The 12,882-nt window shown below is 30.8% G+C and overlaps 2 protein-coding genes across 2 annotated transcripts; both read left to right on the top strand.

Annotated features, from left to right (window-relative positions):
• The first annotated feature begins 342 nt into the window (after positions 1 to 342).
• Positions 343 to 10,401, top strand: LOC116851075. The gene is made up of 7 exons (XM_032830115.1): positions 343 to 918; positions 1,209 to 1,572; positions 1,817 to 2,071; positions 6,943 to 7,171; positions 8,567 to 8,852; positions 9,530 to 9,893; positions 10,144 to 10,401. The coding sequence occupies exons 1-7, from the start codon at positions 635 to 637 to the stop codon at positions 10,399 to 10,401; spliced, it is 2,040 nt and encodes a 679-aa protein (XP_032686006.1). The 5' UTR covers positions 343 to 634.
• Positions 5,000 to 7,909, top strand: LOC116851103 (clavesin-2-like). The gene is made up of 3 exons (XM_032830167.1): positions 5,000 to 5,562; positions 6,326 to 6,689; positions 6,943 to 7,909. Exons 1-3 carry the CDS (start codon positions 5,279 to 5,281, stop codon positions 7,198 to 7,200), a joined length of 906 nt encoding a protein of 301 aa, XP_032686058.1. The 5' UTR covers positions 5,000 to 5,278; the 3' UTR covers positions 7,201 to 7,909.
• Positions 10,402 to 12,882: the final 2,481 nt, after the last annotated feature.

The following is a 12,882-nucleotide window of genomic DNA, read 5'->3' as shown; positions in this document are numbered from 1 at the left end:
ATATATATATATATATATATATATATATATATATATATATATATATATATACGCCAGCTTTTCCAAATGCGAATTATAGAAAATGTCTATTAAAAAGAGAGTGAGAGAGACAGAGATAGACAGAGAAAAAGAGAGAGAAAAAGGCGCACACATTATGTTACATAATCAATTTTAAATATTTTTGTATAAAATATATATTACAAGTCCTGATCATGATATAGTGCATTAGATATACATACGTAAGATACATATGAAGAAATGAAGTTGAAATATGCTCACCACAAAAGTGGGGAAGATCAGTGGTCAAGATCTTTTTTATTCATGAATAGCTTGCAGTAACGAGCAGTGCGTCATAAACGTTGCAAGGAGATGTTACATAAAGATTTGATGCAGCGAATCGCGTTTTTCAGAAAGAAAAATTGTCATTAATCAAATAAACTCATTCGCATTATTATACAATTTGACAGTTGTCATTAATCAAATAAACTCATTCGCATTGTTATCATACAATTTGACAAACAGTATAAATTCTATTAAGAATTTAATAAATAAATAGAGACAATAAATGAGATAAATTAAAATTGTGTTTGTAAAGTGACAGAGAAACTTATAGAAAATACGACCTTTAAGTGTGATGTCTCTCATAAAGTGTATTACTCTCGAAGAAGAACTAAAGAAAAACCCAGAACTTAAGTTGTCAGATATACAAATTCTAAGGGATTGGTGTGAGAAACAACCGCATCTGCCGAAAATCCAGGACGTGGAGCTCGCCATATTTCTACACAGTAATTATTATCATATAGAGCCGACGAAGAGCACAATCGAGAATTACTACACTTATAGAACTCACATACCGGAACTATTCTCCAACAGAGATATACGGAAAGTGAAACGACTGCGAGATGCTTTTAAAGTCGCGTAAGCATAAAGTTTCTCGATACTGACAGCTAAACATGTACTTACAACTTGAACATGTACTTATGTAACTTATCATACGTATAAATACTTGTCTCATAATTTCATAGTCTCATAGTCTACATAGTCTCGTCACAAATTTCGTTTATAAAATTTCAACAATTCTAGTTTTGAAAAATTATAACATTTAGAAATTATATAGTCTATTATATTTAGAAATTATATTTATAATAATATAATAAAAATTCATGTATAAGAAGTTTCTATAAATAATTTTACTCTTGGTGAAAAAGGGCCATACTTCCACTAAAACTTACGACAAAGGAAGGATATATCATAGTGATGTCACGACTTATCGATATGGATCCATCGCATTTCTTCTACAATGAATCGACAAATGCTGCTTTCATGATATTCGATGAATTTCTTTGGACTTGTGGATCAGTATTAGGAAATATCTATGTCGGTGATGCCACGGGCTTCACAATGGCACATGTGGGACGTATAAACTTAGCATTAATGAAAAAATTTATATACTACGTTGAAAATGCCATGCCAATACGCCTGAAGCAGATCCACATAATAAATACAACGCCAGTTATGGAAGTATTGTACAACATAATAAAACCTTTCGTAAGCGAGGAACTGAAAAATCTGGTAAAATTACTTCAAATTTTAACAAATCATTCATCCTCGACAAAATTATTATTCTAGCGATTCGTTGCTTCTCGTAGGAAGAGAAGGAAAGGAGCACGCGATATAACATATTTAAGAAATTTAGATTATAACGTTAGAAAAGATTGCAACAATATCATACTACGTTACATACGTTTACTTATTAAAGTCTTCCAGAAATTCTGTTTAATAAAAAAATGTAGTACTGAGTGATATTTCTTTGCAGATACACTTTCACACGTCATTGGAAAGTGCAAAAAAGTACTTTCCGATAGAAGCATTACCAAATGAACTTGGTGGAAAAGCAGGTCCTATACAAGAATTAATGGACATACAATTAAAGAAGATAGAGAACTTTTGCGAATGGTTCGTGGAGGACGAAAAGAACAATCGGGTAAACGAGTCGCTGCGAATCGGCAACAGCAAAACATCTAGTGATCTGTTCGGCGTGGACGGTAGTTTCAAAACGATAGAATTTGACTAAGTCTATTTTATAATATATATAATGTTACAGGAATTTATAAGCATTAAGATATTAAGTCATTCAGTAACCAATGCTATAATACCATTATGTATTAAGATACGTATAAAATATAATTAATTATATCTAAAAAAATAATTATACAATTAATGGGGTAGCAATAATATGAAATAAAGAATGCATGAATTTCGAATTACACTACTATTTTATAATATAATAAGAATTTGGATATAAGGAGATCCAAGCAAAATCATGCAAGAGAAAGAAGGTTCTTTCTTTATATTATTCTTTAATCTAGCCTTATTCTTTAACCTAGCCTGACATTCACCCAATCTACATTGTTAGTTTGGATGAAGAGTAAGAAAATATTCGAAGAATTGTAAAAATGGATGAATATGCAACACCATTTTGAAATAATTTAGTTGCTAAGAGATATAAAATGAAAATCATATCCAAAAATCCTGCATTAATTTCTAAGCAGGATAATTTTTTAAATAAACTTCAATACAACGTACTGTAGTCAAAAAGGAAAAGATACAAAATGTAACGTGTGAAAAAGAAGTGAACGTTAGGTGTGCGAGTGCGTGTATGAGCTCACGACTGACACGCGAAATCAGATCTATCTGACCAAATTGAAATTAGGGATCTCGCGAGAAAAAAGGACTAGCGGGTCGCAATCGGCAGTTTCCCGTGGTCTATCGCAAAAGCAGAAGTTTGACGGCTTCGTTGAGATTTGTATAGCTAGCAGGCCAAGCCATTGTGCGAAATATTGTTATTGTGATCACCCAAATAAATTTTTCGTCTACAGTTATGTTATATTTCATATAATTAAAGATTATAATTTTATTATCATAATCTTTCAAAAATTTTAGCGAGGCTCATTTAAAATATAGTCGAGCATAAAAAAATATAAAATTATTATTATTATTATTATTATTATTATTATTATTATTACATTTGGAATTCGATAGCGATAGTCTCTTTAATCAGGTCAACGCTGTGTTTCTTAGACAAATGTATCAAAAATGTAAAAATAATGATAAGCCCTGCACGTCGGGCTTTATGGATACAAAATATACCGTATAAGAATTAGGAACCAATAAAAAATGCTGTATTTTGTGAAATGTTTCGTTTTATTTTCATACATTTCATTGTATTACTTTTTATGGACAATGAAACAAACATTAAATGTATGTAACTTCTTAATATATATTATTTTATATACAATTTTACATAAAAATAAATAAATAACAATATGCAGTCTTTTTCAAACTTTTTCAAATTTATTATTTACGTAACTGAAATATAATGTTCATACTCATGATCAGATTTATGTGATTCAAATATGAGCGGAAATTGCCAATATTTTATAAACCCATCAAAACTGATTTCCTTATGTCCAGACTCTTATTATAGAATCCCTAGGTTTAATAACTCAAGATCGACTGACTGAGGTCCGAATACACTATGAGAGAACAATTATCAATTATATAGTTTCTGATATAAAATATTTCAATAATCAAAAGCGTTCTAAGTATATTTAGTATGAATTATTGGAATTAACTATTAGAGAGCATGATGTATGTTATATAAACACTTATTCTCGTTATACACTTCTTATTTTTACAAAAAAAGGAGTTGAGAACCATTAAAAAAACCTCTATGTAAATCACAAAGAACCGGTGACTAATCACGTGTACGTTTAGTGCAAAGTAAACTTTGAACGACCTTATCGCCATAATAAAAGGAAGGTGGTAGACCAATATAAAAAAACAGTGATTTAAGCGACGAGTTTGAGCGCGACTGCAACCGCAAACACTGAGCAGCCGTGATATTAGGGGGGGTTTTGGGTTCGCTGAGTATAAATATGCACTTATTTTTTCAAAATTTTTCAAAACGTACTTTCATTGAAATAAATCAAAATAAAAAATTTTTGACCGCCATATTGATTTTTAAAGTCAAAAAAACCATTTTTCTTCTACAATCTGCTAAAGTATGATGTTTTGCCCCAAAACAAACACCTTCGAAAGGTAGCTTATAATTTGGTTGGATTTTTCGCCAAATAACAAAACTATGTCAAATTTTCGCATTTTTGGGCGGCCATATTGAATCTGCCATTACGAATTTTGAAAAAATAAATGTATATTCATACTCAACGAACTACAAACCTCCTCTATACGGATTTTACTCAAATAGGTCAAAATTTCAAATTTTCGGACCGACATATTGATCCGCCATTTTAAATTTTTAAATCCAACACAAATTTTGTTCTCACTTTTTAACAAATTTCGACGTTTTGCCCTAATTTAGATGGTTTTTGAAAGCTTATCCTTAGCGGTTTTCTCTTTGACCTTAATGAGTTAAACAAATAGAATCAGTTACATTTCATCAAAACGACTAATTAAAAATTTAGGAATTTGATAATTAAACACTCACTCTAAGGCGGTAAATAAAATAGATCTAACAGTGAAGTGGAAGAAAAACTTACAAGAAGTTCTAAGTCCAAGTGATGTCTCTCATAAAGTGTACTATTCTCAAAGAAGAACTAAAGAAAAATCCTCTCGAATGTAGTTTTATTTCATTAAATTTATCTTCAGATACTTGGTAGCTAATGAAACAATCCACACAGCATCTGAAGATAAAGTTAACTTTAAGACGATCTTAAATATAAAATAAATTAAATATAAAATCCGATTATAATTATCACACTTAATATTTTCCAAGTATATTTCGTATAAATTATTAAAATAAACTACTCGTACTGAAGAGCCAAATGCACATTATATAAACGTTCTCGTTAAGTTCATGTTTTATCCTTATAAAATATACCAGGAAAGAACCAGAAAAGATCACACAAATCTATAAGAAACAAACATTATGTATTATGTATAAAGCTAACCTTTAGACATATCGTATTCGATAAAAGCAACAGCAAACAGTATTATATGAAACGTCGAACCGAAATAATCACGCATCTAACACAGCATATTTCCTTCTCCATAAAGCAAAATAGTCAATAACTAAATAGTTTTATTTGTACTCCTATTACATAATTTGACAAATAAGATCAATTATCTTCCATCAAGACGGTTAAATAAAAATTTAGGAATTTCATAAATAAACGCTCACCTGAAGCGATAGATAAGTCAGTTTTGACAGTGAAGTTGGAGAAAACCTTACAGAAAGTACGAGTTCTAAGTCTTAGTGATGTGTCCCATAAAGTATATTACTCTCGAAGAAGAACTAAAGAAAAATCCAGAACTAAAGTTGTCAGATATACAGATTCTAAGAGAATGGTGCGAAAAACAACCTCATCTGCCGAAAATCGAAGACGTAGAGCTTGCCATATTTTTATACCTTAGTTACTATTACATAGAGTCGACGAAGAATACGATCGAGAATTATTACACTTATAGAACTCACGCGCCGGAATTATTCTCTAACAGAGATATATTGAAAGTGAAACAATTGCGAGATAGTTTTGAAGTCATGTAAGTACAACGTTTCTCCATATTGAGCGCTAAATAGTTTAAATACATACGTAATCTATTACGTATATAAGAGTAAAATATATTTACGTTAATGTGCATTACATTAAAATAACTTAAAATTGGTTGTTCAGATAAGTTATAATAAGTTAAACTTGGATAAATATTGCATTTATACGGTCATGATTTTGACATGTGATCGAAATTATTATCCTAAACAATATTCAAAAGGTTTCAGCTGTCCCTCATTGTTTATTAAACAATTATTAATTATAAAAATTTAATAATTATAAAATATATATTGAGTTTCTCTTAAGCCTATATATTTACTAACACTAAGACGTATGATAGATAAAAAACATTAAATAGTAGATGCATACATTAATATGACATTATCGAAATATTGTGTATATAACCGTGAAATAAAAATTTAGCTAAATATTTTCAGTTTGAGATAATAATCACGAAATTAAACAGTTATTGTAACAAAAACCTTTTGCGTGAAATGAAAATTTAGTTTATTATATACAGTTTAATAATAATGATAATATTAAACTCTGACATTATATACAGCCAAAAACTTCATGTGGGAATACATTTTTTAATAATAGTGACTAAACGGCAAAAATCTTGGGAGTATTATTCAAAGATTTGATCTTTATTATATATATGTCAAAGTCAGTATTATATTTCTTTATTCCATTAAACGCAATTTTACTAAAAATTCTGTACATGAAATTCTACACATTATTCTTGTTCAAAATAGGCCTCACATTATACTAGAGAGTACAACAAAGGAGGGATACCATATAATGGCAACAAAACTTATTGATACAAATACTTCGCATTACTTTTTCAATGACATATTTAATATGATTTTAATGACGCTCGACGAATTTTTGTGGACTTACGGTTCGGTAGTGGGGCTTATCTACGTCTGCGATGGTGCGGACATCACAATGGGACACGTGGGACGTTTCAACATAACAACAATAAAGAAACTTGTATACTATACTCAAGATGTCATACTGCAGCGTATTAAAGGAATCCATCTAATAAATATGTCACAGGCGACAATAATATTATATAATATGATGAAACCTTTCTTCAATGATAAATTGTCACGTCTGGTAAAATCACATACAATTTTTCTAACAAATATTTTTTGAAAAAAATGTTTTGACAATTAGTTATTATTTGTCAAATAAGAAAAAGCAAAGGCGATATAATAACTAGAAAATTAGATTGTAACGATAGAAAAAATTATATTATCTATTTAAATCTATATAATATTAAATTCACACAACGTTTGCTTATCAAAATTTTTCAGAGAATTCTATTAAATATGAAGTGTACGATAACGAAAAATTTCGTTTTTTGCAGTTTCACATCCACTCGACATTAGAAACCGTGAGCGAATATCTCCCGATCGAAGCGTTACCTAATGAACTTGGTGGAAAAGCAGGTGCCATACGAGAATTACAAGATGTACATTTAAAAAAGATGGAGAACTTACGTGAATTTTTTTTGGAGGACGAGAAGTGTAAACGGGTAAACGAATCGCTGCGGATCGGAAAATGCAAGACATCTAGTGATCTGTTTGGTGTAGACGGTAGTTTCAAAAAGTTAGATTTCGACTGAGTCAATTTTACAATATATATCGTGTAGAGTTAAACAATAATGAATTCAAAGAAGAAAGTTTTTGGAAATATTTCAGATCACTTTCTTTTAAAGTAATTTTTCTTATAGAACATGTTATAGAAACTTATAAATATTCAAAATGAACGCATACTTGCTACATCGGTTGTTGTAACTATTATAAATAATTATAAAAGCTAATATGTAATCTACACGGAAAAAAAGGTTTAGTTGAATTAACTAAATATCTGGTCGAATATGAATGATCCAGAAATTCCGATTGAAATAACCCGAATTCTGTTTAAGTTAACAAGATTTTTGGTTGACTTAAACAGAATTCGGGTTACTTCAATCGGAATTTCTGGATCGTCCATATTCGACCAGATATTTGGTTAATTCAACCAAAACTTTTTTCCGTGTAGCATGTAATCAAATATGTAAGCTAATATGTAATTATTATAAATATTTAGTCATTTTTTTGGCGAAACATTACTTAACAGTGTTTCTCGCGCCAATTAATGTATATCAAGCCTAGACAAGTCGCTATAGGTCGGCAAAAGCAAAACATCTAGTGATCTGTTTGGTGCAGACGGTAGTTTCAAAAAGTTTGATTTCGACTGAGTCAATTTTACAATATATATATATATATATATATATATATATATGTGTGTGTGTGTGTGTGTGTGTGTGTGTGTTGTGTAAAGTTAAACAATAACGAATTCAAAAAAAAAAGTTTTTGGAAATGTTCAGGTTATTCTTTTTTTTAAGCAATTTATGGAACATGTTATAGAAATTTATAAATATTTACAATAAACACATATATGTCGGTTGTTACAATTATTATAAATAATAAAATGCAAAATGGATGTTCGTCGTTTTTATTGCAAAGTGGATAAGATACAGTTCTGAGAAGCAAGAAAAGAATCAATTTACAAGTCATAAGAAGTTGAAGTCTAATCATACATTTAAAGCAAATTAACCTTTGAACGAAGTATTTTACTGTCATTATAAAAGCAAGACGATAATTGTCAAGTAGAATCGAGATAGTCAAGCAAGATAATAGTGAACAGTAACACAATAAGCGTAGAATCGAGATAGTCAAGTAAACGTCTGACAAGAACATTTTCTTTCCCAGAAAGCAAAATAGTCACTGATTAATAGCTTTACAACTTTATTACACAATTTAACAAATAGGGTCAATTACTTTTCATCAAAACGACTAATTAAAAATTTAGGAATTTGATAATTAAACATTCACCTTAGGCGGTAAATAAGATAAATCAGTTTTGTAGAGTGAAGTGGATCAGTTTTGTATCAGTTCAGTGAAGTGGAAGAAAAACTTACAAAAAGTACGAGTTCTAAGTCTAAGTGATGTCTTCCATAAAGTGTATTACTCTCGAAGGAGAACTAAAGAAAAATTCAGAACTAAAGTTGTCAGATATACAAATTCTGAGAGAATGGTGTGAAAAACAACCTCATCTGCCGAAAATCGAAGACGTAGAGCTTGCCATATTTCTATACCTTAGTTACTATCACATAGAGTCGGCGAAGAATACGATCGAGAATTATTACACTTATAGAACTCACGCGCCGGAATTATTCTCTAACAGAGACATATTGAAAGTGAAACGACTGCGAGATAGTTTTCAAGTCATGTAAGTATAATGTTTCTCTATACTGACCATTATATAGTTTGAATACATACGTAATCTATTATGTATATAAGCATAATATATATTTACGTTAATGTGCATTATATTAAAACGGTAGTCAAAATGGATTTTTAGGATAAGTTGTAATAAGTTGAATTTGGATAAATATTGTGTTTATACGGTCGTGATTTTGACATGTGTTATCAAAATCATCATGATACTCAAAAGCTGTCGCTCATTGTTTATTAAACAGTTGTTAACAATAAAAGTTTCATAAATATTAGATAGATATATATTGATAGAGAGATATATATTGAATTTTACCTCTACTTATATTTACACTAACACTATACGTTCCTTTTGTGTACTTGACTTTTGTAACCCGGTCGGATAAGTAATCGGTCTTTACGCAATGTAAAGGTACGTGAGGCCCTACGGGACGTAACATTATAGTGAGAAACTTTTAACTTAGGTTAACTTGGGTTAATTGGGAATAACTTTTTTAGAAAACAGTGACCAACAACTGAAATATTCAGACTATTAAGGTAAATATATTGTCAATATCAAAGTTTTGGTATATATGTATATGTATATGTCAAGATCAGCCGTATTTCATTACACGTAATATTTACCAAAATTTATATACCTAAAATTCTATATGCTATTCTTGTTAAAAATAGGCCCCACATTGTACTGGAGAGTACAACAAAGGAAGGATATAATATAATATTAGGACAATTTATCGATGCGAATCCTTCGCATTTTTTTCACAATGAATCTTTAAGTGCGCTTTTAATGACGTACGACGAATTTCTATGGACTCGCGGTTCGATAGTGGGACTTGTCTATATGTGCAATGCTGCGGACTTCACAATAGGACATGTGGGACGTTTTAACTTAACATCACTAAAGAAAGTTGTATACTATCTTCAAGGTGTCATATTAATGCGCATTAAGGCAGTTCACCTAATAAATATGTCACCAGCTGCCGTAATATTATACAACATGATTAAACCTTTCTTCAGTGATAAATTGATAAATCTGGTAAAATTACATGAGACTTTTCTAATAAATATTCTTTGAAGAAAATGTTTTGACTATTAGTTGTTATTTGTAGAATAAGAAAGATGAAAGATGATACATTAACTAAAAAATTATATTTCAACAGTAGAAAAGATTACATTACATATTTAAACTGATGTAATATTAAGTAACAACGTTTGCTTATTAAAGTCTTTCGGAGAATTTTGTAAAATAAGAAATATATGATAAGGAAAAATTGTATTTTTTCCAGATACATATCCACTCGACATTGGAAAGCGTAAACGAATATCTTCCGATCGAAGCGTTACCTGATGAATTTGGTGGAAAAGCAGGTACCATACGGGAATTAACGAATGCGCAATTAAAAAAGCTTGAGAACTTTCACGAATGGTTTTTGGAGGACGAGAAGTATAAACGGGTAGACGAGTCGCTGCGGATCGGCAAAAGCAAAACATCTAGTGATCTGTTTGGTGTAGACGGTAGTTTCAAAAAGTTAGATTTTGACTGAGTCAATTTTACAATACATACATATCGTGTAAAGTTAAACAATAACGAATTCAAAGAAAAAAGTTTTTGCAAATATTTCAGATCATTTTCTTTTACAGTAATTTATCTCATAGGACATGTTATAGAAACTTATAAATATTCACAATAAACGCATACTTGGCACGACGGTGGTGGTAATTATTGTAAATAATTATAAAAGCTAATATGTAATCTAGTATGTAATCGAATATGTAAACTAATATATATTTATTACAAATATTTAGTCATTTTTTTGCAAAACATCACTTAACAGTGTTTTTCGCCCAAATTGATGTATATCAATATTATGTTTCCCCGTTGTCGTGTTTGTGTTTGAAAGTAAATGGTATAGATTAATATCTAATTAAAATCAGCACGCTATAATACAATACATTTACAATTCTATTCGTTAAACATCTATAATACTCAGATAAGGATAACAAGTATTCAAAATACCAATATCTATATGACCATAAACCTGGAGTAAGGCCTTGAATTTTTCCATTTAATTATATAATATGTGACGTATCAGAATATGTGAAAGAAAAATCTAGTGTGTTTGCACACATCTCGCAAACTCGGAAATTCAAATTTTAATGAAACTTTGCACAAATGTAGATTAGGTAAATAGATGAATTTAGATAATTTCACTTGGTGCTAAAAAACGATATGAAGGGATGAATCTACCCTTCAAAGATACAGAAATGTTCGATTTTTTCAATATATTTGTAAACAAAATAAAATATTAGGTGTACAACTTTGCTTCCGCCGTTTTTTTTTCCGAAATTCAAGGCTTTATTGTAAAAAACTGGTTATACATTTATGATTCAAAATATTGTCCATTGCTGACCACTACTTTCTCCCATCTTTCGGGCAGCGTACAAATTCCGTGTCGAAAAAACTGGTCATCTTTTGAGGCGATCCACGAATCGATCTAATTTTTTACCGGTCTTCATAAGACCGGAAGTACTGGTCAGCCAGGCCGTATGCCATTGATCGAAACAAGTGATAGTCAGAGGGAACAACGTTTGGAGAATACGGCGGGTGGGGTAGGACTTCCCATTTCAACGTTTCCAAATATGTCTTGACCACTTTCGCAACATGGGGTCGAGCATTGTCATGCTGCAAAATCACTTTATCGTGTCTCTCGTTGTATTATGGCTGTTTGTCTTTCAATGCTCGTCTCAAACGCATCAATTGCGTTCGATACCGATCGCCTGTGATTGTTTCAGTCGGTTTTAACAACTCATAATACACTATGCCGAGCTGGTCTCATCAAATACAGAGCATAACCTTGGAACCGTGAATATTCGATTTGGCCGTCGACGTGGAAGCATGGCCGGGAACTCCCCATGATTTTCTGCGCTTGGGGTTATCGTAATGAACCCATTTTTCGTCCCCAGTCACAATGGAATGCAGAAATCCCTTCCGTCTTTGCTTTTCAAGCAGCTATTCACAAGCAAACAAACGCCGTTAAACATCTCTCGGCTTCAATTCGTACGGCACCCAATTTCCTTAATTCTGAATCATTCCCATGGCTTTGAGACGTTTTGAAATGGCTTGTTGAGTCACTCCCAATGATCGTGCCAATTCTTCTTGATTTTGACACGAGTCTTGATCAAGTAATGCCTCCAATTCTGCATCTTCGAAAACCTTTTCTCTTCCACTGCTATGCCGGTCTTCGACGTCAAAATCACTGTTCTTGAAGCGTTGAAACCACTCACGACACGTTCTTTCACTAATAGCGGCCTCACCATAAGTATTTAAGAGCATTCGATGAGCCTCAGCCGCAGATTTCTTCATATTGAAGCAGAAAATTAAAACCTCCCGCAAATGACAAGAATTTGGCTCGTAAACTGACATTTTCAATCGAGAATAACTTTATGATACAGACACAAATCGACTAATGTTTCTATGGGGTTATATTGACAGATGCCCAAGTTTATTGTATGACGTCTATGATCTATTTATTTCGACCATCACTTACCGCTAAAACCATCTATAGGAAAACGGCGGAAGCAAAGTTGTACACCTAATATAAAAAAATGTTTTATATAAAACTTCAAAAAATGTTTTATACAAAATTTCATAGAAAAACTGTCTTTATTTAAATGTGTCATACATTTTTCGAAAAAAATATATATTTTTAAAAATTCACCCTTTGTACCCTTTGTAATGTAATACATTATCGTGTTAAAATTCTGATTTTAATAAAACTTGGCATAAATGTAGGTTAAATAAAGTCAATAATTTGTTAAATTTTAGTTGATGCTAAAAGACACTTTGAAAGGGTAAAACCACTCTTCAAAAATATAGAGGCTTTCGATTTTTTAAATTTATTTTCAATATAAACAATTTTTAATATTTCGATTTTCAATATTTCGTAAATTAAATAGAGTATCAAAAAATGTTTTATTATATATAAAAGTTTTATAGTAAAAAAATCTTTATTTAATTATGCCAC

Source organism: Odontomachus brunneus, unplaced genomic scaffold (assembly GCF_010583005.1).
Source record: "Odontomachus brunneus isolate Ranch 3 - 2012 unplaced genomic scaffold, Obru_v1 Obru_scaffold_165, whole genome shotgun sequence".
NCBI lineage: Eukaryota > Metazoa > Arthropoda > Insecta > Hymenoptera > Formicidae > Odontomachus > Odontomachus brunneus.
This window is presented reverse-complemented; position numbering and strand designations above follow the sequence as displayed.

What these genes read in the sequence shown, in the direction of transcription:
- LOC116851075 (XM_032830115.1), top strand. Translation starts at nt 635, where the DNA reads ATGTCTCTCATAAAGTGTATTACTCTCGAAGAAGAACTAAAGAAAAAC. An exon ending in CGAGATAGTTTTCAAGTCAT is followed by an intron (nt 8,853 to 9,529) that starts GTAAGTATAATG and finishes TGTTAAAAATAG; the next exon opens with GCCCCACATTGTACTGGAGA. An exon ending in GTGATAAATTGATAAATCTG is followed by an intron (nt 9,894 to 10,143) that starts GTAAAATTACAT and finishes TATTTTTTCCAG; the next exon opens with ATACATATCCACTCGACATT.
- LOC116851103 (XM_032830167.1), top strand. Translation starts at nt 5,279, where the DNA reads ATGTGTCCCATAAAGTATATTACTCTCGAAGAAGAACTAAAGAAAAAT. An exon ending in CGAGATAGTTTTGAAGTCAT is followed by an intron (nt 5,563 to 6,325) that starts GTAAGTACAACG and finishes TGTTCAAAATAG; the next exon opens with GCCTCACATTATACTAGAGA. An exon ending in ATGATAAATTGTCACGTCTG is followed by an intron (nt 6,690 to 6,942) that starts GTAAAATCACAT and finishes CGTTTTTTGCAG; the next exon opens with TTTCACATCCACTCGACATT.